General features: G+C 38.5%; 1 protein-coding gene across 8 annotated transcripts in view; it reads right to left on the minus strand.

Moving 5' to 3' along the window:
* Window positions 1-24,667, minus strand: part of SPIRE1 (spire type actin nucleation factor 1) — a 128,521-nt gene that overhangs the window by 20,727 nt on the left and 83,127 nt on the right. For 5 of the 8 annotated variants that reach the window (XM_068192759.1, XM_068192742.1, XM_068192782.1 and 2 more), the window contains exons 5-10: window positions 19,494-19,577; window positions 17,831-17,995; window positions 11,275-11,361; window positions 10,773-10,902; window positions 7,169-7,210; window positions 75-238 (exon numbers count right to left, since the gene is read on the minus strand). In XM_068192759.1, coding sequence (XP_068048860.1) covers window positions 75-238; window positions 7,169-7,210; window positions 10,773-10,902; window positions 11,275-11,361; window positions 17,831-17,995; window positions 19,494-19,577 — 672 coding nt within the window. The remainder of the gene's footprint in view (window positions 1-74; window positions 239-7,168; window positions 7,211-10,772; window positions 10,903-11,274; window positions 11,362-17,830; window positions 17,996-19,493; window positions 19,578-24,667) is intronic. The other 3 variants (XM_068192750.1, XM_068192788.1, XM_068192773.1) reach the window with 1 other exon arrangement.

Consider the following 24,667-nt stretch of genomic DNA (forward strand, 5'->3'; position numbering starts at 1 on the left):
GATCAGTTCAGCAAACTAAGAAGCAAGACTCAGTACTGACAAACCGAGAATCAAGTTGTGTCCTGATTTTTTACCTCTGAATCTGAGCTGTCAAGTTCAGCCAGTGTGGGAGCCTTAAGGAGCCTCTTGCGTTGCACTGTCACTTGTGTGGCCCCGTTCTGCTTTCCTTGTGGTGCCGGACTGCCGTTCACTACAGAGGCATCCACTAATTTTCTTCCTGCCTCTGGCGTCGGTACATCTACCAAAAGAAACAGAACAATTGGTGCTTGCACCTGAAATGTATTTTGCCTTCTCAAATCTTACTGTTAAGGCAATATACACAAAAGTAAAAAAAAATATTGCGATAGTTGTATCTGTGCAATTATTTTACTTTTAGTGATTCACTGCTCAGACAATCACAGGCAATGGCTTGCAGTACAGAAGCAGTATGAAAGAATGAAAGCAGTGCAAAAAGCAGCATTGCATAATGCTAAAACCCAACCTCACACCAACACCAATCAGCTTTAAAAAAATTGCCTGTGTTAAACCCGAAAATATTCTTCCTTCATCATATAGTCTGTAATTAACTATGTAACAAGGACCAGAAGAATGCACAACCATATCTGGGCAAGTGGGTTTCCAGTGAATCTGAAGACAACACCACACAGAAATTGGGAGGTTTAGCATGGAGTAAACCCAGTTTTTCCTGCAAGGACAGAATTGCACTTTACTCTGCAGGATACAGAGAAGGAATGAAAATTAGGTAAATAATGAGTGTTCATCAAACACATGCACAACTCTTAGGCTTGCTTGGCTGTTTGTATTAAGAACAGGTCTGTGAGGTCAGACCTTCATGGAACAGCAGAAACATGAGGCTCCAGCTCTATTTTCATCTACATAACTTTTACAAGGATGTAACTCCACTAAGTAAATTACTCAGGATTTCTGCCAGTGTGCAATGAAGATGCATCTTGGATAATGTAAGCTTTGGGTCTGCTGTGCTTAGCCTAGCTTAGCTTCAGACATTAAGATAATGACCTAGCCTTTGATATTTTAGAAGAGCTTAGAGTTTGGTCTGATAAATCAGTTTTATCCCTGTTAAAGTACAATGTACAGTATTCCAGTCTGAAGAAAATTATGTCGGAGGGACAAGGAAGAGAAGCTTTTAATCTCCCATCTGCATGTATGTCTAAGCAGCTGGTCTTTCTACAAATGTGTTTTTCTACTCATGTAATTATAGGACTCCTTCCTCAGCCTTGTAATAACAAGGTACCTCCAGGTATTATAAGGCTAGGGTAATGATGAGTAATTATTCCCATTTTTATACATGGTGAAAAGAGGCACAGAAGGTCAAGTGACTTGTACCTTAGGTTACTGGGAGGACTATGACAGGGAAATTATATCACCCAGATATTCACAGTGCCAACAATGCAAGTACTCACACATCATTTGGAGTTACTTACACAGTTGCCCAGGTATAAACAGACACAGCCACTCCTGCTACAACACCATTTGCATGGATAAAGCCATCCTTGTACCAGGTAAATCAAAGCTACACACTACACAAAGCACAGCTACATAGTAGGTCTCTTTAACAACATTCTCACCACAGCACCTATTGAAATAAACTAAGAAAAGGAATAAATTAAATCAATAGATATTTTAAAGAATTATCCAGGTTATTGCTAAATGCTGGAAACAGACCTAAAAAGGAGAGAGGGTGCATTATAGTTGCTATATAAATCATAAATTTAACTGGGAGTATAAGAAAAGGCAAATATTTGGGCTACTGAAGTCATGGTGACATTCCAGGCCTATGAATCCGTGTACTACAGTGTTATTACTGCTTTCAGGTCCTTCCTACAAAGAGCTGCAATCAAAGACTTAGACTCTCTAACCCTTACTTCCTATCTTCAAAGGCTTTGCTAATGGCTGTCCTGACTACCACAATGGCTTATAGGTCATGGGTTTTCTTCCTCCTAGATTTCTGTGGGTACAGCATGGGCGTCCCCCACATCAAATGCATTCCTGCTCTAACAGGAGCTCAACGCAATTCCAGAAAGGAACAGCAGGGAAACAAAACCCAAACCGCCTTCCCTCCCTACTGCCAGCGACACTTCTTGAGACCTCATAACTAGCTGGCATGTAGCTGATTGAAGAACTTCTGGGTTTCCCAAATGAGCAAGAAAAACCTTTGATTTGTCTTTGGATGGAACAAGGCGGTTTCTGAGCAGACCATCCAAGGAAACAACCCCAGCACCACCCACACAACAGCCAAAGGTGGTTCCCCTTTTCCCCTAAACCTCCTGGGTGGGGACTTCCCTCCCTGATGGTAGGGAGGGTGAAGAATGGCCTTGTAAGCACTGCTGGACTCACAGGGAGATAAATGCTGGGAAGGCAAACAGCACTGCTCTCCTGCCAAAAATAAGACACACAGTAAACTTGGGGAAAGGAAAAAGGGGGAGCACCACTAGACACCCCCTATGGCAGGTGATGGAACGTGTTTTCACATAAAATATTGTTTTCAGTTGGTTTTTGTTTGTTTGCTTACTTTTTTTTCCCCTCGCTTTTCTTTTTTTTAGGCCAAATTTCTTTAGGCCTCCGGAATGGAACTCTCTAGTCCATTTTGAAAGTAATTTATGTAGCCAATAATGACCTAGGAAGCTAAAACCAGCTGTTATTTAAAGTCAGGCATATATGAGTTGTTCATAGATATTGCTGAGTTATTTATATGTTGATTCAAGTCTTCCTGAAATATCAAAGAAATTTTAGGTGAATCAAGAAGACAATCCAACATAGTGCTTTGTTTTCAAGGTTTCTTCAGTAGGAAATGTGATTTATCACCATTCTTTCCTCTAGAGAAAATAAACCCAAAAAACCAGGGAGTTTTTGCAACTTGCAAGCACTAAAGAATAATAATTTAAAAAATATAAAATTAGAAAACAGTCCAATCTATAAAATTCATTTGATCAATCAAGTTCAATTTATCATTCTTGCACTTACAGTACTGGATTCATGTGAATAAATGGATTATCATAATTTAAGGAAAAGATCGTGACATTTGAGTTTCAACAAACAGATTACAAGTAAAAAGACTTGTTCTACAATTAAAACCAGAATCTGTTAGCAGACATAGACCAAAAAATGATTAGTTTGTTTTAGCTGTTTTAGTGATCTGTTCGGACAACAGAAACATTAAAGGGTGACAAATAATCATACACTGTCATAAACAAGATAAAATTATTTAGGATAAACAAGTCAGAAGCAACAAATAGACTAAATCTTATAAATATGAACATGAGAGAAGAAATCAATGGACAATTCTTAGAAACAAAACCTAGATTTATTTTAAAAAAAATGGATAGTAGTTTACAATCTCTGGGTGCATAAAACACTTAAAGGTTTTGAAGATTATTTCAATGATATTTAAAAATGCTTGTATGAGTAATATCCTGGGGTTAAGAATTTATTAGAGAGTCAGACAAGCTGGGGAAGTGTCATTTCTCTGTGTTTTCAGGCAGCAAGTACAATGAACAGTACCTGAAAATTGGATGATTGTGTTTGGTTTCTTTTGAGATTTTCTCTAAGCTTTCATTACAACAGGCAAATGAAAGAAGGCAAGGTGTTGATTTGATTACTTGATTGTTGTGTTGGGCTTCCCTGACCAGCCTTAGGAAGGGGGAGACAAAAAAAAAAAAAACACTGAAGGATAATATGAAATGTGCCTTTATTTACATGTAAGATTATGTCTCGTGAAACAAAGAATTAAGCAGACCACAAATTACATGCAAACCTCAGCAGTCATATAACCATATGCTGTCTGCTTCCTAAGCAGCTCTCCTCAGCCAAGAGTGATGACAGAAACCTGACTTTTTCTTCTCTACAGGAAATGTACTCCTTGGGATTATAATTTTTTACACTGAGTTTAAAAGAAGGCTAAAATGGATTTGCAGAATTATTACACGTTTGCTTTTTGCTGGCTATTATGTCAATAATATGTTGGGACATATTATATAATGAGTAAAAGTAACAGAGATGTGCTCATTTCAGTGGACTTCAGATGCTGAATTCAAACCTGAGAACTAACAGATCAGTCTTTTGCTGTGTTTGCATCCCATGTATCACTGTATTATGTAAACTAAAGAGTTTACAAAGACCTGGTGGAGCTCCTGCCTCCCACTGGTCTGAGACAGACATAATCTAAAAGTCATAATCCCCATGACATTTGGTGTTAAATGCTTCAGTTTCCTCTTCTCTCCTTGCACACCTCCCAGTTCCCCCCTTCTCCCAAAATGTACAAACTGTTTCTGAAATAACAACTTCAAAGCAACAATGCACACAGCTTTGAGGTAAGAACTCGAGTATTAAGATGGCAATGACTGATCTTTTGAGCTGCATTCAGCACTGCATTGAAATGAAGCTGCTTTTCAGCTATTTTTCTATTAGGGGAAGTGGGTAGTGACTGCCCTGGTCCCCAATTGTTATCTGAGTACCTCTCAGGTAACTCACTACAGGTGGCTACCACTTGCTCCTTCTATTCTACCAGAAGGAAAAAGGAGTGTAAAAGGAGACCCCAGGAGCCCCTCCTCTCCTCTTCAGGAGAACAGCAGGCAGATGTGTGGAGCTGGGCACTGTGACACACCAACTACACTGGCTTGGTGCCAGCAGAAGTATTCTCAGGATTCTGCATCCTCCCCATCGCAGCAAGTATGAATAATATAAAATTGCACACGTCCTTTAGCACTTAGCAGGAAACACTTCTCTTTTTCAGCTGGTTTGTGGGGTTTTTGTGACAGCAATTCCATCAAGCAGAGTGCAATGAAAGCAGTGAAAAAGCAAGTGTGTGCAAGCAATGGTGAAAGCACAGTACAGCCTCTCTGCCTCTAAAAGAATGGAAAAAGTAAAAGCACGCAAAGCAACAGCATCCAAAATTACTGCTTATCTGCTTACTATCAATATGCCAACCCATCTAATTAACTTGTACTGCTCATCTGGTGTCTCACATCTACCTAACTGGAATGTTTTAATCATCCTGAATTTACTTCTAAGGACACTTTATCAGATCACTCAGTCACACCATATGATGCTACTAGCTGAGAACCACATGACTTGCAAAAACAAAACCAATCACATTTGGGAGATGGATAAAGAAACCAGGAAGAGTTCTTCGGTGGTCAGTCAAAAAACAGCAAATCCAAGTACGGTACAGATTTTTAAAGCTACTTCTTCAAAATAAAAATATTATGGTTATGAATTAATGGATTACAAAATATTGTTTGGATTTAAACAAATGAGGATGACACAGAATTCTTAGAAATGAAAGCCAAAAGAAGAAGCAGACAGACATACACAGAAAGACAGATCTGAACATTTCCCTTTAGCTGGACACAGGCACATTCAGTTTTACCTTCTTAAAACTAGAACTTGCAGCATATCTGAAAGTAGCAATACTTTTTGAAAACATAAGTTTGACTGTATATGCTTCTATCTGAGGCCCTGGGGACCCTGCAGCTTTCAGTGAAGTCAAATATGATGCCATGTACATATGTAATCTGAATCCCAGCAGACAGCTGTAGTAGCTGCACCATACACCACGAGTGTAAGGTTTCACAAAAAGGCTTGAGCTGCATTAACAGCTTGTCACCACCTCTGACAGCAGAGCCTGTTCCTTCCTCCCTTCCACCCCTGCTTATCAGCTGCCCTCCTCAGCCAGCTCTCTGATCATCTGATCAGATAGTAGGCAGGTTTCAATCACTAAAAGAGCAGAAGAACAACCTGGTAAAAAATATTGTAAGTATTTGTTACTGGGTTACAGGAGTTAAAGACAGTCCTCTTGTGAATTAATGAGCAGGACTGACACAGAGAAGGGAGAGAATCACATGCTTAGAGGAGAGCCTGGGGAGGAAAGGGAGCAAATAAGAGTCCCTCCTCCCCTTTCAACAGTGGCAAGCTGTTTTCTTGGCTCAGTCAGAACAGGGAGCCACGTTCACAGATATGTCACTTGTGAACTGTGTTCCCATATTACATAAATGCTGTATTTTTTAGATTATAGTAATCAAAAAACTTCTACATGGTCTTCCTAGTTCACAATATGCCAGCATTTCAGTCAGATGATGCCTTTCTGTGGGGAAAATAACCAGATGAGGCTAAAGGATGCATGGAAAAACTGAAGATGTGAACTCTGCTGAAGTCCTAGATGAGATGTTTCTATCTGTAACTCAGAGGAAGAAGGGGAGGTGGTACAAAGAGCATGGATTTATTTGAAGAGTTTTTTGATAGTCACCTAGGGGAAATTAGATAAGAGCTAGCTATCTCTGCCAACAAACCTTTAAGGCTGATGTTGAATATTTCCAATATCAATGATGGAAATTTTGGGCCTGATCATCCTGGAAAGTTAATGTATAATGAGGAAGGAATGAATTATTTTCTGGCTACTGGGCTATCTGACATTGCAGTATCCAAAGGGCAACAGGTTCACACAGCTGCTGCATGTCCTAACTAATGGCTCACCAACTATATTAGATAGTTGATGAAGGGTCACCTTTTGGATCCTCTGTACCAGCTATTACCAGCAAACCTTATTTTTCTAACAAGTAAAGAAGGAAAGTTTAACCTTTTTGTTGGTGAATGTCTTTGATTTCATACCTCACAAAGCTTTCACCACAAAGACACTGGAGAACTGACAGCTTCTTTCTATATCAATATACATAGGTATATTTCATTTAATCTAGAAAGGTAGATGAGTTCAAAGCTAGTTTTAGGATCCTGGTGAGAAATGAAGCACTGCAAAAGATGGTCTAGTCAAAAAGTGAGTGCAAAGACACAGAAGTCAGATTTATAAATAAATAAATCAGATTTGAAGGTGATGCTGAACTCTGCAATCATATTAAGAATCTGGAATAGCTCTGGACCACCTTATTTTTTAAATTATTTAAGCAGAATTGCAGCACTCTGATGAATACACTCTGCATTTCAGGTGAAATGCAGATGTTTCCTGAACCTAGGCATCCTTTTGTGGCAAGGGAAATGTAAGTATTAATAACTAATTGATCTAATTTTTTTTATTTTCACTGACCATATCTTGGAAGAATCCCTTCAAGTTTCTTTCTTAGATGGGAATTCAACAAACAGATAGAACAAATTTCACAATAAGCACAACAACCGCAACAGGTGGTGCAGCACATTTTACCTGACAAGTCAAAACTGTAAGACATGCTAAGTGGCCGTATTGCTGTAAAAAAAGAAACAAACACAACAAAAAAAGAAAATGATTCAGCTCTTAGAAAAGCAGAGGGATAACGAAAACAAAATATTAACTCCTTTTGAGACATTTTGGACTCTCTTGCTTAAATCCAAAATGTGTCAGACATACTACTGCTTTACTGTATAAAGCTCAAAGCCTGAAAACTACAGTAGCATAAACAGGACTTGCAAACAGACCAATTATATTACTAGTAAATTAAGATTTTTGGAATTCAATAAATCAAATATCAAAACAAGAGACAAATATCTAAAAATTAATACTTTAAAATAAAATCACCATGAAAGAGGAACAGGAAAAGGGGAAAGAGAGAGAGAGAGGAGAGAGAAAGAGCTGGAAAAAAAATTGAAAGCACAAAGCCACATTTCACACAAGTTTCAGTGACCTGAAATAAAGATATTTCTAATTTTTTTAAGCATAATCTCCAATGATTATAATTAAACTAATAAAGAGAGACACCCAAGCTAAGCTTGTGCAGTAGAGCAATCCTCCTTGAAGAGGATGGAAAAAAACACCAAACAAATTCTGATTTGTGCTGATTCCTGCTCTTTTTAAAAACCTTAGGTGGACTTAGCCTTTAAAATGCATCCATAATATTATTCTTTTCTTCCTGGGCCTCTGATGATTTTATTATTAGATAGGAAAGTGGTCAGATGTTCTTCATTTCTGGAAAGACCTATTCATATTTCAAACTAAACAGTGTATTCAGGGAGCAGACCCTCAACATATTCTTCAACTGAAAACAAAATATCAGTGCGTTAATCCAGATATGCAGGCAAAGCCCAGTGACGAGAATGTGCAAAAATCCATCAAAATTGAAATCACCTTATGTGTCTTACTTGACAGATGAATAGCTTGCGAGCTGGCAGAAAGGGCCTGTCAGACACACATACCAATGCCCCAAAAGATGTTTATAAAAAGGTTGTACTGGGACAAGTTTTGCTCTTGAGAAGAATTTAAAGTGCTGCATGCAGTAGGTGGCTGACTCAGAGATAAATTTAGGAGTCAGGGAATTTTTTCTGCATTCATTAACTAGAAATTATGCATAGATAATAGCTACAGGAACGGCATCAAAATTTCTGTCCAAACTTAGCATAAAGGCACATACTTCTTAAAGCAGAAGGGTGTTTATCACCTGATGCTGAGACATTGATAAAACCTGCACATGAAACAAAGTTTTCTCCAAGCCCCATTAGCTCCACTTGCTTGAGTCACAAATCCACGCTTTTAATTAAAAGCACATGTACCTCAAGGCTCTGTTTGTCTCGATGGCTTACGCTGATGATTTTATGAGGTCATTTGAAAGCTCACTCCAACTCCTCTACTCAAACCTCTCCCTTTATGAGCACAGTTCAACTCCATTTCCAAAGAAGGTTTAGACTGAGACTGGCCAGGGTAGAGAAGATCTTACTTGTACTATGTGCTGTGTAGAGAGAGGGACAAAGCCTGTGGTTGCTGGGGAACACATGCCATAGGCACAGCCTTATCACAGAGGAGGAACTGCAAGAGTACAGCCCCCACTCATCCCAACAGCCAAGTGTAGTTGTGCTCTTGACTGTATAAACTGAGCAAAAAGGAGTAGCTCTGGGATATGTGAAACACACCTTATACTCCTGAATACATCACTGTAATGTGCTGGGCTTTTTTCTCCTTTTTAATAGCAACAAATAGTTCTGTCCAGATGGTGCAAGTGTCCCACATGGTGTTTCTACTTAGATTTATAATCCTTAAACCTCATTGCCTTACATGTGGTTACACTGAATTACATTCAGTGGTCATTTCAGCTGTATGGCAGATCTATTTGTGCCATACTGAACGCCACTAACGTTACTCTGTTCTGAAACTGCACAAGCACATTCTTTTTTACGAGGAACTTTAGGCATTACAATCATTCAAATTGTGAGAAAGAATGAAACCTCATATGTCAGCATAAGGAATACTATCTTAAAGGCCTTTGGTCTTTTTAGTTCTTCATGCCAGCAGCTAATATATACTTGGAAAAAAGCTTGCATGCATCCACTTTTACACTTTCATCAATGTGGCATTTAATCCAGTCTATTCACTGGACTTAAGAGGAATTGCCCCAGTTCCAAAACACAAAAATGTAATGCTTTAACAAAAAGGGAAGAATAAGTGGTAGATAGGTATCACTCATTGAAGGCAATGCCTTGAAATCAGTCCAGAAGTCCTAAGCAGTAGTGGTTCAAAATTTAACATCAATTTTAGAAACTGTTTACTAACTGGGTTGGATGCCATTTATATCAGTTAGAAATTGTAAAGATTTATTAGATCAGGTTTGCTGCCCCTGAGACAACATGGTAGTTCCCAGATGGACAACATTTAAAACACTGAAACTGAATATTTGTAAGAAAAGTAAGGAGTCATTCCACATTTCGGCAAGCATCCTACATTTGGAAAAAAGTCTAGGACTGTGAGAAATGTTAATTGATACAGCAAACATAAACTGAATCCAAACCAGAAACTGGAAGGCCCAAAAAAACAATATTCGAAGTATTGTTCTTTTACAAACACATGCAAGCATTCCCCAAACTCCATCAAGCACTTTGAAAACAATGCAACAAATCAAGACTGATGAAATTGTTTTTCTCCAGAAACAACGGGTTGTCACAACCCACTTGAATCTGGACCAGTGCCTTTGGGCACGTGTGGCAAGCACAAATATCTTTCAAAAAGCAGTGACAGAGAGTACGTATGTGGATTTTTGTACGTACGTACAGTTTTCAGCCACAAGATTGCACATTTGCTCTTTAAAAATTCAGCTACTTGAGTTTTTCTGATACAGATAAATACAGTACACTTAAAGCAACCTAAGTCACTATGTAGGCCTGTATTTGTCATGCTGTTGCCATCTGAACTACTGAACTAATGCAAATGGGTGACTGCTGCATCGCATTGTATTTGCACCATTTCATAGTGGTTTGCTGAAAATACACTGCAGAAATGAAATGCTTTGCAGTGCAAGTAGGAATTATTTTCCCATGAAAAGACCTACAAACACGTTTTCCATAACTTGGAAAAGGAAGCAAAGATTTAGATTCAAAATAAATGCAACAGATTCAGTAAACAAAATAAAAGCTGATTTTAAATTAAAATAAAGAAATTGATGATGCCAATAACAGGAAACAAGGAGAATAAATTAATTAAAAATCAACATGTAAAGAATACTTGCAGATAGTCAAGGTATACTGTATTAGAGACAAGCAATACCTGTTCCATTCTCAGCAAATCTAACATAAACTTTTATGTACAACGAGCAATATAATACCATTCCACTTATCTAATACACTAAAAACTTGAATGGAATCAAGCTGAACCATTCCATTTCATATTCTAAAATATAACTAAGCACAAAGATTGCACAGCCCTAGAAAAGCCTGTGGGCTATTTCTTTTTCTGAAGGAGTAATTTTATCTTTGGTGACATCTGGACAGATGTGGCTAAAATTGCTGCTTCCTATGTGTGTGGGAAGTTTTCTGTGGATGCTGCAGGTAAAACTTGGCCACGTGCTTACCCAGCCTGCTCCGCCTTATCTCATCAGGGGAGACTGGACGTAACTTCCTCTCTGCCTTGATCTCCTCCAGGATCCTCTCATGGAGGCTGCGCGGCCGTGGCGGGGTTGGTTTCAGTTTCCTTGCCGAGGCCTTGGGATACAGAGATAATCATATTTACATTAAAAAGTGCATCCTTGAAAGTAGATTTCACACTTTTTTTGAGAAAATGTGGAATGTCGTGATATGATTTTACATACACTCAATTTCAAACCTCAGCATAAATTGAAAGAGAGTTTTATGCATCGTGGTTTCCTAGAGATAAAGGGCTGCTGGCAAAAACAGCTGTTAATTGGTATGTGCAACACATTACACACTGTTCTTTTAAGGGATCCTGTTCTATGTACAGAAGACAATATTTTTGAAAGCCTTAGCAGAAAATATGATGTTTACATATTTGCTGGAACCGAACATGCTTTGAAAAGCCACTATTGTGTTAGGAATGAAGGCCACTGGATTACATACAGGATTTAATGGAGGTCGCGATCGGATGAAATCCAGGATTATTTCATGAGCGCTCTTTTTTAATCGAGGTGGGATGTCACCGTTGACCTGGAAAGGAGAAAGTGAAATATACATTGCTGTGTTTCACATTTGTAGTCATGCAGATGAGATCAACTGAAAACTCACAATAACCCTGAGAGAGCTGCAGCGTTCTGACACCTGCACCAGACATAAAACCCCACCAGTCCAGAGTGGAGCAACAATCCATATGCAGAGCACAGGCAAGCAAAAAAAGGTGCTTAGCAGCTTTTCAGTTTTGCTGATGGCTGCAAAATAACTCCAACTGCAGCAGCTTTAAGCAGCAATGTTTAGGATTTTGAAGTAATGAAATCAAATGTCAAGGATGCAATTGTGTCTATGGGAGAAGTACGTTTCCTCGCTGTAAATCACATATTTCTGTAGCAGAGGGGCTGGGTGAGGACTGTTTGCTTTTTTTGTTTGGTTTTCTCCAGAGACACTTAGACATTTAGATGTAAGACCATATACAAGACATCACGGGAAGAGTCATCAATTCACTGTATGTACAGGATTTAAAGAAGGCAATGGAAGTTTTCCTATCATATGAAGAAGGTATAAATTGTAAGCTGGGAATAAGTGTATGGATTTCCTTAAAAATAACCACCTGTCAGGTTCAGTCTTCACAGAGCACAGTGCCCAAACATGCTGTCAGGGACAAGAGATCAACCTATGTCACATATATCCTTCTGCTACCTCCTTTTCTTGCACAGTAGCTGGCTATCAGCCCTGTCCTCCAATTTGACAGAAATTTTCATGACACTGTATTGCTTAGACCATATTTCAGGCTTCTTTTTTAAGGGTCAGTTGCCTCATTTTATTTTTGTGGGACTGCATTCACACAAGCTCTGTAGCCAGAAAACCTATGTAAAGACACATCTGGTTTGCCAAATAACATGTCTTTCTGCTAACTAGAAGGACTGCTGCCATCACAAAAAGGGGTTTAAATGTCCATAAGGTCACCTGAATATGATCCCTAACAGAACTTCACCAATGCCATGCAGCTTCCATACAAGCTTTGCTCACCTCAGGCATGCCCTGTGTCCAGGCTGAGGCTGAGTGACAGCCTCCTTGAGAAGATTCATCCCTTTCCCTCTAAGAAATCAGACGCAGAGTCCCTCCTGAAGAGCATTTAATTGCTTTCCTGAGGACTCTTTCTGGAGATATCCTACCCCAGACACAGTCCAAACTCTTTTTGTTCCACCCTCCTAAGTTTCCTTAGAGTGAATTTCATGTTGCTCAGCAAAGAATTCCTAGCTGCTAAACCCTGCAAAATGCATCATCTTCTTAAAAATAGTGCAGAAAAATTAAAATGGAAAAGGTTTATACTAAACCATGATTTGACATTTCCTGATGAGGAGAATACTATTTTAAGGAGTGTGATTGATTTCTTCTGTTCAAAGACTGAGCAGTTTTTTGAGGCCAGCATGCCCTGGAAGATGGTTAATGAAATGAGAAGTCTTTCTTCCCTGAGCTGCTGTTCATCAGATGTCAAAGTTGATAGCTGAAGATGAGAATTATTACCATCAGAACAGCCGTTTTGTAAACCGATAATCTTTGCTGGAGCCTTGGGGAACGACCCTCTGCGTGACAATACTCAATAAATAATACATGGCTCTGAGCCTTTCACCTCAGGGCACTCTAGGCCCTGACTTAATGCCACCAGGGTATAATTAGTATCAGTATTACCATCTGATTGGAAAAAGAGAAATGTAGGATTTGCTTAAGTGATTTTCCACAGGATACATGGGGAGCTGGTGGCCAAGCAAGTGGATGTTTTGCAGCCAACAAGCCAAGAGCAGGAGCATCAATGGCAGAACCCACCTTTTCGTACTTGGTGCCCAAACAAGATACTGACATGAAAGATACTGCAGGGAAACTTTTATCCTCTCTGTTCAGACTAGATTTATTTATTTATTTACTTAAACTAACTCTCTCTGTAGTGAGCAACTTCAAATGCATCCTTTATGTTTACTTAATTAAAATTCATGGCTCTTGATTAAAGTCTCAGTCAGAGACATTGCACAGATGCAGCCATGATACCCAGGCTGCAGGGGAAAAAAAACACCAAGGAAAAAGTTTGGGGTTTTTTTTTTCCTCTCCACATAACAGGCTGGCCCCAACTACAAACCTGTATTTGAATAAATACCTCAAAACATGATAAAGCTACCCTAAATCTTCATGTGTGTTAAACAGCTTTTGTACAGTAGTGTGCATTAAAACAGACAGTGTGAAGAAAGCTTAACCAATTATTATAAAAATCCAACATAAATGTAGAGATCTAAACAGCTAATGAGCAGAAAAATTAGCATGTCATCATCTACCAACAACCTGTTACCATCACATTTTAATATATAAATATGGATTTGCAATTTAAAAAATAATGGCAAATGGTACTTGGTTACCTTTGGCTGAAGCCCAAAGTTTTAAAAATGGTGATCCTAAACAAGAAGTACATTGCTGATAACTTTCACAAAAAATAACATCACCTATCATTGACAGTCAAATATCATAACCATTTATTTGCTCAGCTATAAAAGGTGTCAGCAATAAGTAGGAGAGTGCTATCTTTAAATAATAGTCAATGGGAAACTGATATGATTTTGTACTATCTAGAAATTTTCATGTGAAAGGAAATTGCATGGACACTGAAACAGACAGAGGGGACACACTACATCATTTCCAGAACAGCTCACGATGAAATTCATTGGTGAATTAAATTATTATAAGTAGATATCTATTTATCATCTTGCATTATGCAGACAGTATAGTGCTTTAGGGGTATTTAAGTTAACACAGTTGTTACACAGTATTTTGACACCCCACAGCAAGCTCAAGCAGCAATGTCCAAGAACGAAGTGCTCTGGTATTTCCCATCACGAGGCACTGTACTCACACTTCCGTTCCTGCGCATCTATTGCAGAAACAAGTTTATGATACCACACGGTAACCACAGAGTCCCTCCTCTGAATACCCCTAAAGCACGGTTAAGCACTGTAAAGCTCCCTGCTCTACCTAGGATGACTCCTATACTTCTATAGAAACATTATGATGAAGGTGTAAAATGAAAAGTACAGCTCCCCTGCTGAAAGCAGCTCACCGCAACCGAGTCAGACTTGTGTATAAGGGAACAACAAACTCTACTATGTCCAGCTGGATAAAGTGGTCAAAGTCCTTTGCACAGCAAAGCTCACATTCTCTATGTCCTGCTTGAAGCATATGAAATCATGCTTATGAAAATACTGTCCATGCACAGCTGTTACTGCAAGTAACCTAAGTACTCTAAGATGATAAATACTTCAAAGAAGTAAATTTAAAAAAAACCCAACAACCAAAAGCAAAAAAAAAAAACCCACGCCACAGGATTCTCAGCTTGGACATTCAAATTACTGGATATTTTTGATAATAATGGCTTCAACCTGTATGTTTAAATTTCCCTTCTGCAACATGGCCAAGCCAATACCACTGCATGACGGGTACTTGTGAAGAGCTTGAATATGATGACAAGAGTGCTGTTACCTACAGAGAGTGTAACTGTTACAGAACATAATGCTGAGTTTGGATAGGGCATAAAAGTACCTGTCAGGCATGTATTGAGTAGGTAACACAAGAGATATCAGTTACTGTTCAATAAGCACTGCTCAAGAAATACAGGGAATGGTGCATATCTTGGAGGGAAGTGGAGATGGGCAGAAAGCAGAGCAAATTGTGTAGCACTCTGAAATTAAAAACGGTAGCTCAACACATACAAATAAGAAAGAAAAATTAAACCTAAAAGTGTAATTTAATTCTTACATTTCTTCATTTCCAAGTGTTGATTTTACCAATGACCACAGCTTTTAGCTTTTGTGGGAGTGGGTGCTCCATAGATGAGGAAAGCTATTAAATCTCTCTAAGGTAGATACTTAAAGTGTATAAGATTCCAGAATGAAAGCTATTTTGCTCCCACAACAATTGCAGCAATGAGGAGTCTTGCCTCAGGATAGAAAGATGACAAATCTGAAATTATTTTCAGATGTACTGAAATAGAAATGCCAACGTCACCGAAACAAATGAAACCAGTTATTTACCAAAAGCCAAGAATTTGACATTTTAGATCTTCAAAACATTTTGAATATTTGCACTATAACAATGGGTGAGAACAGGAAGCTCCAGTTACTGCTGTCTGTTAGCACAACAGTCTGAAACACTAAAATATGGCCTAACAGGAACATCTGTTCCTTCCTTAATTTCTATGCAGAACACTGAGCAGTCAGCGACAGATCAAGCTACTCTTTTAAACATAGCATCACATAAAAGGAACAGTAAAGATTTCATGCTGCATTTCATTTATTTAAATAAATTACGTATTATGTTGGAAATTTACTTAACCTCTTGGTATCCTTAGTAGGATACGTGTCCTCACAAGCTACCAAGTCTAAAACTACCACCCATAAATTTAAAGCAAATATTACTTAAAATACCAATTTTTCTGAACATCCATTTTGAATGATAGAAAGAAACATAATCCATCTTTCCTAGACTGCCTTAAAATTCAGATTTGGGATCCTTTTCTCCTCTTCTCAAGAACAACAAGGGTTTCCACTGATGGGAATCCATACAATGAGCTTCAACATGTGATAGCTAGTTAGAAGATGCATCTATGCAATCCAGCTAAACTTGTAATTCTGTGTGAATCCTTCAGGTTCCACACGTTCCATGTCAAGCTGCACTCTTATTGCTGAACATGCTTTGCACAATCTTCAAGCAGACCCTGCAGCAGAATCCAAGTTACTGAGTTTAAGGTTTCCAGTAAGAAAGAAGTGATTTTTCTAACACAGTGTCATCAGCAGTTGTCAGACTAAGCCAGCAATTGCATCACAGACAGCCTTACAGGTACTGCACCTGCAGCTGATTGCAATCATATTTATTCCCAGAGTTCACTTTGGATAATCTATCTAGAAGACAAGATAGCAGGCCAAAAATAGATGCTTCCAGGGATTTTGTACAGAGTCAGAGTCTGGATAAGCAGAGCAGCAGCTGTGCCCCCAAGATGTACTACATAATGAAGGAAATCTCTTCTGAAGAAGCAGGAGCTTGCTTAGCAGCAGCTGAATTAAAAGCTAGTCTGACAAAAGCAAAATTAGATGACCCAGGGGTTCCCATTCAAACAAAACTACTGTTCTGATTGCGTACAGTAATCGAGGTCCTGAGGGGACTGGTCCTCTTTTGCATAGGGTAGTAGGAACACTCAGACAGTTCTCTGAATTGTTAGGGAAAGAGAGATAACATCATTACCTGCGTATGTATTTTACCCTATTGATTTAACATTTAAGCAACATCTGCAGCAGAAAATAAATACAACTGGATAGTCTAAATCCAGATCTCAATTAGGAAAGTATTTTCAGCTCAAACATAAAAAGCATTTATACCACACACTTTCTGCCTCTCTCATCTGTCTCCCTCACCCCCCATCTTCCCCTCTGATTTTTTTTTTTTTGGTGGAATCACAGCTCTGTCACTGTGTGAAGATTTGTCAGGAAAGTAAATACATCTGAATACGGAATATTCTAAGACAATGCTTCCATTGTAACTAATGAAAGGTGAAGATAAGCAAGTGTAAGGTATAAATATTGATGTTGACCAAATACATGCCCCTGACAAAGGGATTTACAATTTCTTACGAGGGATAATACACCCTTTAGATCAGTTGCTAGGCGATCAGGAAAAAAATCTTAATATTGAAAAAAAAATATAACCCGAAAGTACGGAAAGAACAGGGAGACATGAGTAAATTAGTTCTGATAAAAAGAGTGCCTCCAGTCAATTTTACAAGCACCTTTATGAGGATCTAGGGGGAGGAGACCCACGAACATTCTCTAGCTTGCTGTGGCATATCATCTTGATTTGAAAGCAACAAGAAAACATGCTGAAAATAACTGAGCTCAACTTCTATGAACGGAAGATTTAATATTTTTTTTTACATAGACTATTCCTTGAAAATTCATAACAGATCATGGCAGTGTAAGTTTTCAAACACTGTGATCCAGGCAGTTTTCAACCACTGTAGGTTTTCCTTTCCCATCACAGTATCATTCATGGTAGCACTTTATATTCTGGAACTCCAAAAACTATGTTGTAGCTCAAGATAAATGTACTGCCAATAAGAAAAGTCTAAAACAATCTCTCGTTGGAAAGCATGACACGACTTCTGAGATGACTCTAAAAGTTACCACAAACCCAACACAAGTAATTTGTTCAAGCTTATGATAGGTAGGCATGTCTTTCAAAATTTTAAATGCCTCCCACATGGAAAACAAAGTACACTACATATGTTGGTTTCATGTTCTCTACCTCAATGCACTGCACAAATTTATGATGCCATATAAACCCCATGAACATTAGTTTGTATAAGAAATAATAATTTCAAGATTCTCAGAAGAAAAAAAAAAGACAAAAATAAGATAAAAAAAGGAAAATAACATTTCAGGTTTGAAAAACTCTGGTAATTCTCTTGACTTACCATGACCTTCCTTAAGGTATAGCGCTTGGATCTGATATCATCCATCAGCATCTCATAGGGTGTGAGCTGATATTCTATGGGCAGTGGGTTGTACTGACGCTCTTGAACTTTCTTAAGTTTAACACCATTCCGTAAATCTCTCATCACTTGCACCCAAAAACGGGCCTGAAGACAAAAGAGATAGAAATTTTACTTCATACCTTACCCTTGAATACCACCTCACATTAAACAAAAGTTTCCTTCCAGGACACCACCAAATATTTACAGCTGTACTATTTTTTTTTTAATCACATCAACCAAATCCCATTTTATTTTACACAAGCTTATTTTTAACACTTGTGAACATAACAAAACTGTTGCAACTCAGCAGGACTGCTGGGTCTCACCTCAAATATGGAAAGAGGATTCAAAATTCTCATACCTTACATCTAAATTCCCGCTTCAAGTATACTGCAAGCACAAAATCAAAGTTTTTAGACTCATAGCTAATACAATCTGAATTAAAACAGTGACTGAATCTGAAACTTTGTTACCCAGGACTCCCCTGTAAAATTTTCTCAAAAGGTGTTCTTCAAATATAAATTTTGGAATGGACTCCCAAGTCCTAAGATCTTGCAATAGAAAAACTCAACTTCTTTTGCTCTGCCTGTAAGAGCACCACACACTAACACCTCCCTTTCATTTTCTGTGAAGCAGAATGGCTGGGGAGAAGAAAGAACAGGTGGTGAATTGAAGATTGGAAGTTAAAATCAAGTACTTTTTAAGAACCTCGTAATATTCCTCTATGAACCGGCAAGAACGGTAGCTAGAAAATAAAGTTACTTCCTGCTTAAGAGTTGCCCTGCTGCCTTTTTCTTTCATCACTGGAGAAATTCAGAGCTGGTGTCTCTGTCTACTGCCTGACTGCCCCTCTGAAGGGCAGTCAGCATGGTACCTGTCTAAATGTCCAGTCTGCAAACTGCAAAAGCTTCTCCATGAAAACAGCCTAAGGAAAAACATATTGCTTGGATACTCGTACAGTTTTATCTGTCTGCCAAGGGAAGTTGAGGCTTCATTTAGTTCTAACTTGTAGTGGGTTACTATTAATACATATACTTAAAAAAACAGAGACTGATTTGAACACAGTATCATAGAATGGTTTGGGTAGAAAATACCTTAAAGCTCCTCTAGTTCCAACCCTCCTGCACTGGGCAGGGACACTTTTTACTAGGTTGCTGAAACCTGTTCCTGTACCTCACCACCCCCATTGTAAAGAATTTTTCCTAATATCTAATCTAAACCTCTTTCACTTTAAAGCCATTCCATTTTCTCCTGTCACTAAATATCCTTATTAAAAAACCCTCTCCAGCTCTCTCGGAGGCTTCCTTTAGGTACTGGAAGGCTGCTCGAAGGTCTCCCTGGAGCCTTCTCTTCTCTGGGCCAAACAATCCCAGCTCTCTCAGCCTGTTTCCATAGGAGAGGTGCTTCAGCCCTCTGAGCATTTTGGCCTCCTCTGGACTTAGTCCAACGGGTCCACAGCCTTCTTATGTTGGGAGCTACAGAGATGGAGACTGTTTCAGGTGGGGTCTCATGAGGGCAGAGGTAATAATGCCTTAGTTAAGCTTTATAAAGAAAAATAAACTACCAATAGTGATGCTGAATCACTATTCCACTGTTGTCTTACCCAGTCAGCATTTTTCAGTTCATCAAGATCCGTGCTGGATTCATCACTTGCCTCTTTGTCCATTTCCTGAATCTTCTTCAGGTTCTGCCAATGAAAAGGAAATGAGTGAATAAATGAACAGTGACATTAACTCTCAAGTAAAATTGAAGCTTAATTTTTACTCTCTTGTATTGTTTGGGTATTCTACTGAATGTTTGATGCCTTGAATAGCAATACTGTAAAAGTAACTTGAAAGAATATTTGAATATATTTCTCCTCCTTGGAAAGTTAACCTTAAATGCTGGGAACAAATGTTACATTTTGAGTATGAAAGTACTTCAGATAATAACATGCTGGAGGAAAAACTACACATTAAAATGTTTATATCCCTAAATTTTTATATGCACAGAGACAAAAACCTTAACCACCTATCAGGTCTGTTAAGCTACAACACAAAAAATATTACCAGCTTGATAGGGATCCATTCATACCAAAATTAATGCTTGTTGAATTCAGGGCAGCTCATTTTTGTCAAAGGAGAAATAAACTATGAGAAACATTGAATACTGGCAGAATTGCATATCTATATTATAATTAATTAGTCTGTATAACATGGGTATAGATTCTAAAATATCCATAATAAAATCATGTGAGGAAGAGAAACAGATCTTTCAAAGATGAAAACTGCTACTTATTAACAAAATCAGATCATGCAAATATGGAAAAGATGGAATGCAAAGGGGCAAAAAAAAAGCTTTCATGCCAACAAGAATATGAAAGACAATTAAAAGTTACAGTAGACCAAATAACAGGCAAGCTTGAACACAGAAGGCTGTGGCTTTACACAAATTTCCTCATACATATCAACACCTGTATATTCAAAAGGCTTTTTTTTGTTTTCTTCTGTACTGAAATGTTTTGGAATCAGCAGTACAAGCCATTTCTCAGTAATCCACTTTGTTTTCTACGAAATCTTTAACAATGTTTAATTTGATCTATTTTCTAATTACTCACTAATATATCTGAAATGGATATTTAAGTCCTCTGCTAGCAACTTTTTTTATTTTTATGAGACATAAATGACAGGTCAGAGATCTGACAGATCTATCTACCAAAGTATTTATATCTTTAAATACACTTAAGCTCTTTTAATGGAATTGAACAATTATACACTTAAGCTCTTTTAATGGAATTGAACAATCACTCTCAATTCAGCTTCTGAGCTTTCCAGAAAAAATAAAAATAAGCATACTTTTAAAATGCCAACATTTCAGTGTAAGAAATGGAAGCACTGGAAGAGTGCTCAAATTGCACATCCAACAGTGCAAGCATCTACCAAACCTGGCTGCAGAGATAGGACATGTGAGTCAGCTACCACAGAGGTTTTGGAAAGACACCAGATGGGTTCTTTATTGTCTTATTTATGTAAGTAACACAATTGCTTTAGTATCAAAGAAGAACTACTACCATTGCCCTATCAAAATAAAATACATAATTTACAAGGAGACTCCAAAAAAGCATAAATCACCCACACTAACAAAAGCAGATACATCATGGGACAATGTGGGAACATTTTAGCATGACTTGCAGCATCACAACAGGATACCCAACTGGGAAAAAATGTCTTCATGGAAACTTCTGTTGGTCCTGGCACTGTGGTCAGTCTGACACTTACGGGTAATTGCCCTTTCCAAGGGAAAAACAGAAATATGGAAAGAACGGGTAACATAAAGATCTTGCTTATGTGTATTCTGCTATCTAGGATTCTTCTTTTCTGAATCATACAGTGGAAGTAATAATTTCAAATGCAGTACCTATGAACTGTAAATTACTTTCTTTCTTGCAATCTGCTAACATCTACTGGCAAACTGCAAAATAAAACATCTGATATTTTTTCCTTTATCTCTTTGTAATCAAAAGGATAACTTCAGTAAATGGGCTCACAACTGTCAGATCTGCTCCTCCTTCCCATACTATTTAACAGGAAGCTAAACTTTATTTTTTTTTTTAAATAATGTGTTCCAGCTGCTTAAACAATGCTTCAGCTATTCAGCAAGACTGGTGACAATCACCCATCTCAGCAACTGTGTTCCCTACCACACAGTTTATGGGGCTGGTTTATGCCCAAAGGCTGGTGCTTTTGACTGACATAAATATTTCATGAAGCTAGAAGAGATTACAACCTGTTTTTCTCAACAGCAGAAAATAAGGGGGGAAAAAACCCACCCTGAGCAGCTGAAAGACCTTCCAAATAAGGCAACCATCTAATTAGTTTCTCTGGAACATAGCTAGAGGGGCAGTTCCTACCCAAGAAAGCACAAGTGTAAGTGATGCACCAGAGAGCTGCAGGAGCAAAACCTGCCAGCCAAGAGATGAAGTGTCTCCAAGTGCAGTTTATGATACAAATGAGCTGGTACAAGCACAGGCTACTGCCAAAGTTGGGCTTCTTTTACTCCCCATCCCTGTGCTCAGTGTTTGGCTGCAGCCCTGGAAACACAGACACCCACTTTGTAGGGATAGTTCATTCCCTTCCCTGGCACCTGGCTCTGGCCCTTAAATGCAGCTCACCATGCAATCAGTGGAGAAGAGTAGAAGATAAAGGAATTTCCATCATTATAGAACTAGCAAAGCTTTGGAAGAAAGCAGCAAGCGCTCTGTGCTTGCAGGAAGTGTTTAGGAAGGCTTCTTTAGCTCTTCTACACTGTCAGGCACTGCTTGGGAAGGAATAAATTCACTGTGACAAATGATTATATTTAAACTTGTAGACTAAATGGAACATTAGGGTTTCCCTCCAGCATCCTCAGCCAGCATCAGTGGGTTTCTGCCTCTGTTTCAACCGTAAATAATAGAAACCAACACATTTAAAATATAATAGACCCTCTGTCAGAATTCAGCTGTGTTCCAAAACCTGCAAGTAACCTCAGCTGCTGCTGCTGTAGCCACTTGCACTTACCCTTGGGACAATGGCTTAAGAAAAGCTATTACAGTACAATAAATACATGGCCTAAATGCATTTCCATTCCAGAAAGCAGAAATGTTTTAAAAGGGTTTTTCTAAAGGATCCCAGAACCTCAGACCCAATTCACCTATTACAGCCTGGGCATTCGTTCAGGCAATAAAGGTTGGATGTGTAGGAAATTACTGTTTCAAGAGCTTTCACCTTTTTTAAAAACCTTTACAGCATTTGGCCATTTTTTTAGAAGACTGCATTTTGTGGCAAAAGCTAGTAATAAAAATATCAAATGTCTTCAAATCTCTTGCTGTACTATTAAAAGCAGGCAGCTGATTTGCTGCTGCTGTGTGGCCCACATTTGAGATGTGCTCCTCTGTGCTCAGTGACAGATGGGAATTTATGTAAGACTCTTGTCAGCACAGTGTCAAAGACTCCCTTCCATAAAATGCTTTCTAAAAACACAGTGCTTTAATGAATGTGGTATTCTAGGGAATCCAGACCTGGACTTGACTTTCACCAACTGCAGAGCACAGTCTACTGCAGCTCCCAGTTCATACTCTAAATTAGGAATCATTTGTTCACTGATGAAATTGATTTTTACACTGCTATCTGTAAAACTAGTAAAACATTCTTGCACATCTAGGGTCAATTTAAAAATACATAACATTCACATATGGGAGAAACTCCTTTTATATACCTTCAGCTATTCAACATGGGTTTAAATTCCAAGGGCTTAGGTAGTAGCATTGCCCTAGGTCTTTGAAAAAACCCAAACCCTATTTAATTCAAACTGGGAATATGATCAGTTAAATCAGTCCCTGAAAACCTTGAGCTGATAGCAGACAAAGTTCTTCATGTACAGAGGTATGGGCTGATGCACTTTGCTCAGCTCTGGAGAGGGCAATAGTCACCATGCTGCTCAACATCTGTGTAAGGAGAGGCAAAAAACCCAAACCAAAGACATGTATCACTGATTGAGTGACAGTGGCTGCATCACTCAAGAAAATAAAATCAAACCCTCCCCTGCCAAACACAAACCAGCAGTATTTTCCTTTATTAAAGGTCCTAAATTGAAGGATCAAACTAATCAGAATGGAGCCACAAGCTTGATGAAAACACAGCTGCAAAGGTGGAGTCACTGGAGACTTGGAAGTGTAGGCAAAAGTGAAGTTATGAGCTGAAAAGTTTGGGAATTAATTTATTTCTACAGCTGTGCTCTCTGAAAATCCAAGCAGCAGAGTATTTGACAACTTTTACAGTCACAAGACTTTTGAGCGTAACTTGGCTAATGACTCTATTTCCAAAATAAGTTAGCCATTAACATTGTTTAGGTACCTATTAACTACCTCCATTATCATATTTTGTACAAATAATACAGCAGTATAGCCACCTGACCTTTTTCATTAGCTCTTTTGCACCTGAATCTTTGTATGGCATGAAACTAGGAATAAAAGAGATGAACAACTTCATTTCATGTGTGTACTTAAATAGAATTTGTATGTTTGCATGTCATACAGATTGGATTGAAATATATTCAGGCAGACTGAAAGAATTGTTTTTACATCAGAAAGGACAGAAATGCAAGGCAACATGTTTAAAAGAACAGTACAAAGGTGACAGACTGGGAGCTTTCTCTATTTTCTACCGAAAGCCTAATTACAAGGCACACTGTGGATAATGAAATTATGGATGAGTCTTTGATGAGCATGGATTTTCACTGCAGTTAGAGATGTAGGCAATTATATAAATATACAAAGTCTTAATTAGTTTTGGAAGGAACACTAATTTTGATGCTCTAGGGTATACATCAATGTCTAAAACTTTTTGAGGTTTAAGTCAAACCTACTGCAACAGATCTGCCTACTGGACACTCATCTCCTATGCTGGCCAGCATCACATGGTGTTTTTAGCACCTCCTGTGTCAGCTGAGGAGTTTATCACCCACAGGTCTACATCCCACATGCCAGTATCACCTTTATAGGTACGACCCACAGAGTCACAAAGTGTTTGAGAGCGGAAGAGCTCTCTGGAAGTCAGCTGGTCCAAGCCCCCTGCTAAAGCAGGGCCACCCAGAGCCAATTGTCCAGCATCATGTTCAAGCAGCTTTTGAATATCTCCAAGGACAGAGAATCCACAGCCTCCCCAGAAAATCTTTGACACCCTCACAGTAAAAAACAGTATTTCTGGCTGCTTAGAGGAATCTCCTGAGTTTCAGTTTGTGTCCGCTACCTCCGGTCCTGTC

Source organism: Anomalospiza imberbis, chromosome 1 (assembly GCF_031753505.1).
Source record: "Anomalospiza imberbis isolate Cuckoo-Finch-1a 21T00152 chromosome 1, ASM3175350v1, whole genome shotgun sequence".
Taxonomy (NCBI): domain Eukaryota; kingdom Metazoa; phylum Chordata; class Aves; order Passeriformes; family Viduidae; genus Anomalospiza; species Anomalospiza imberbis.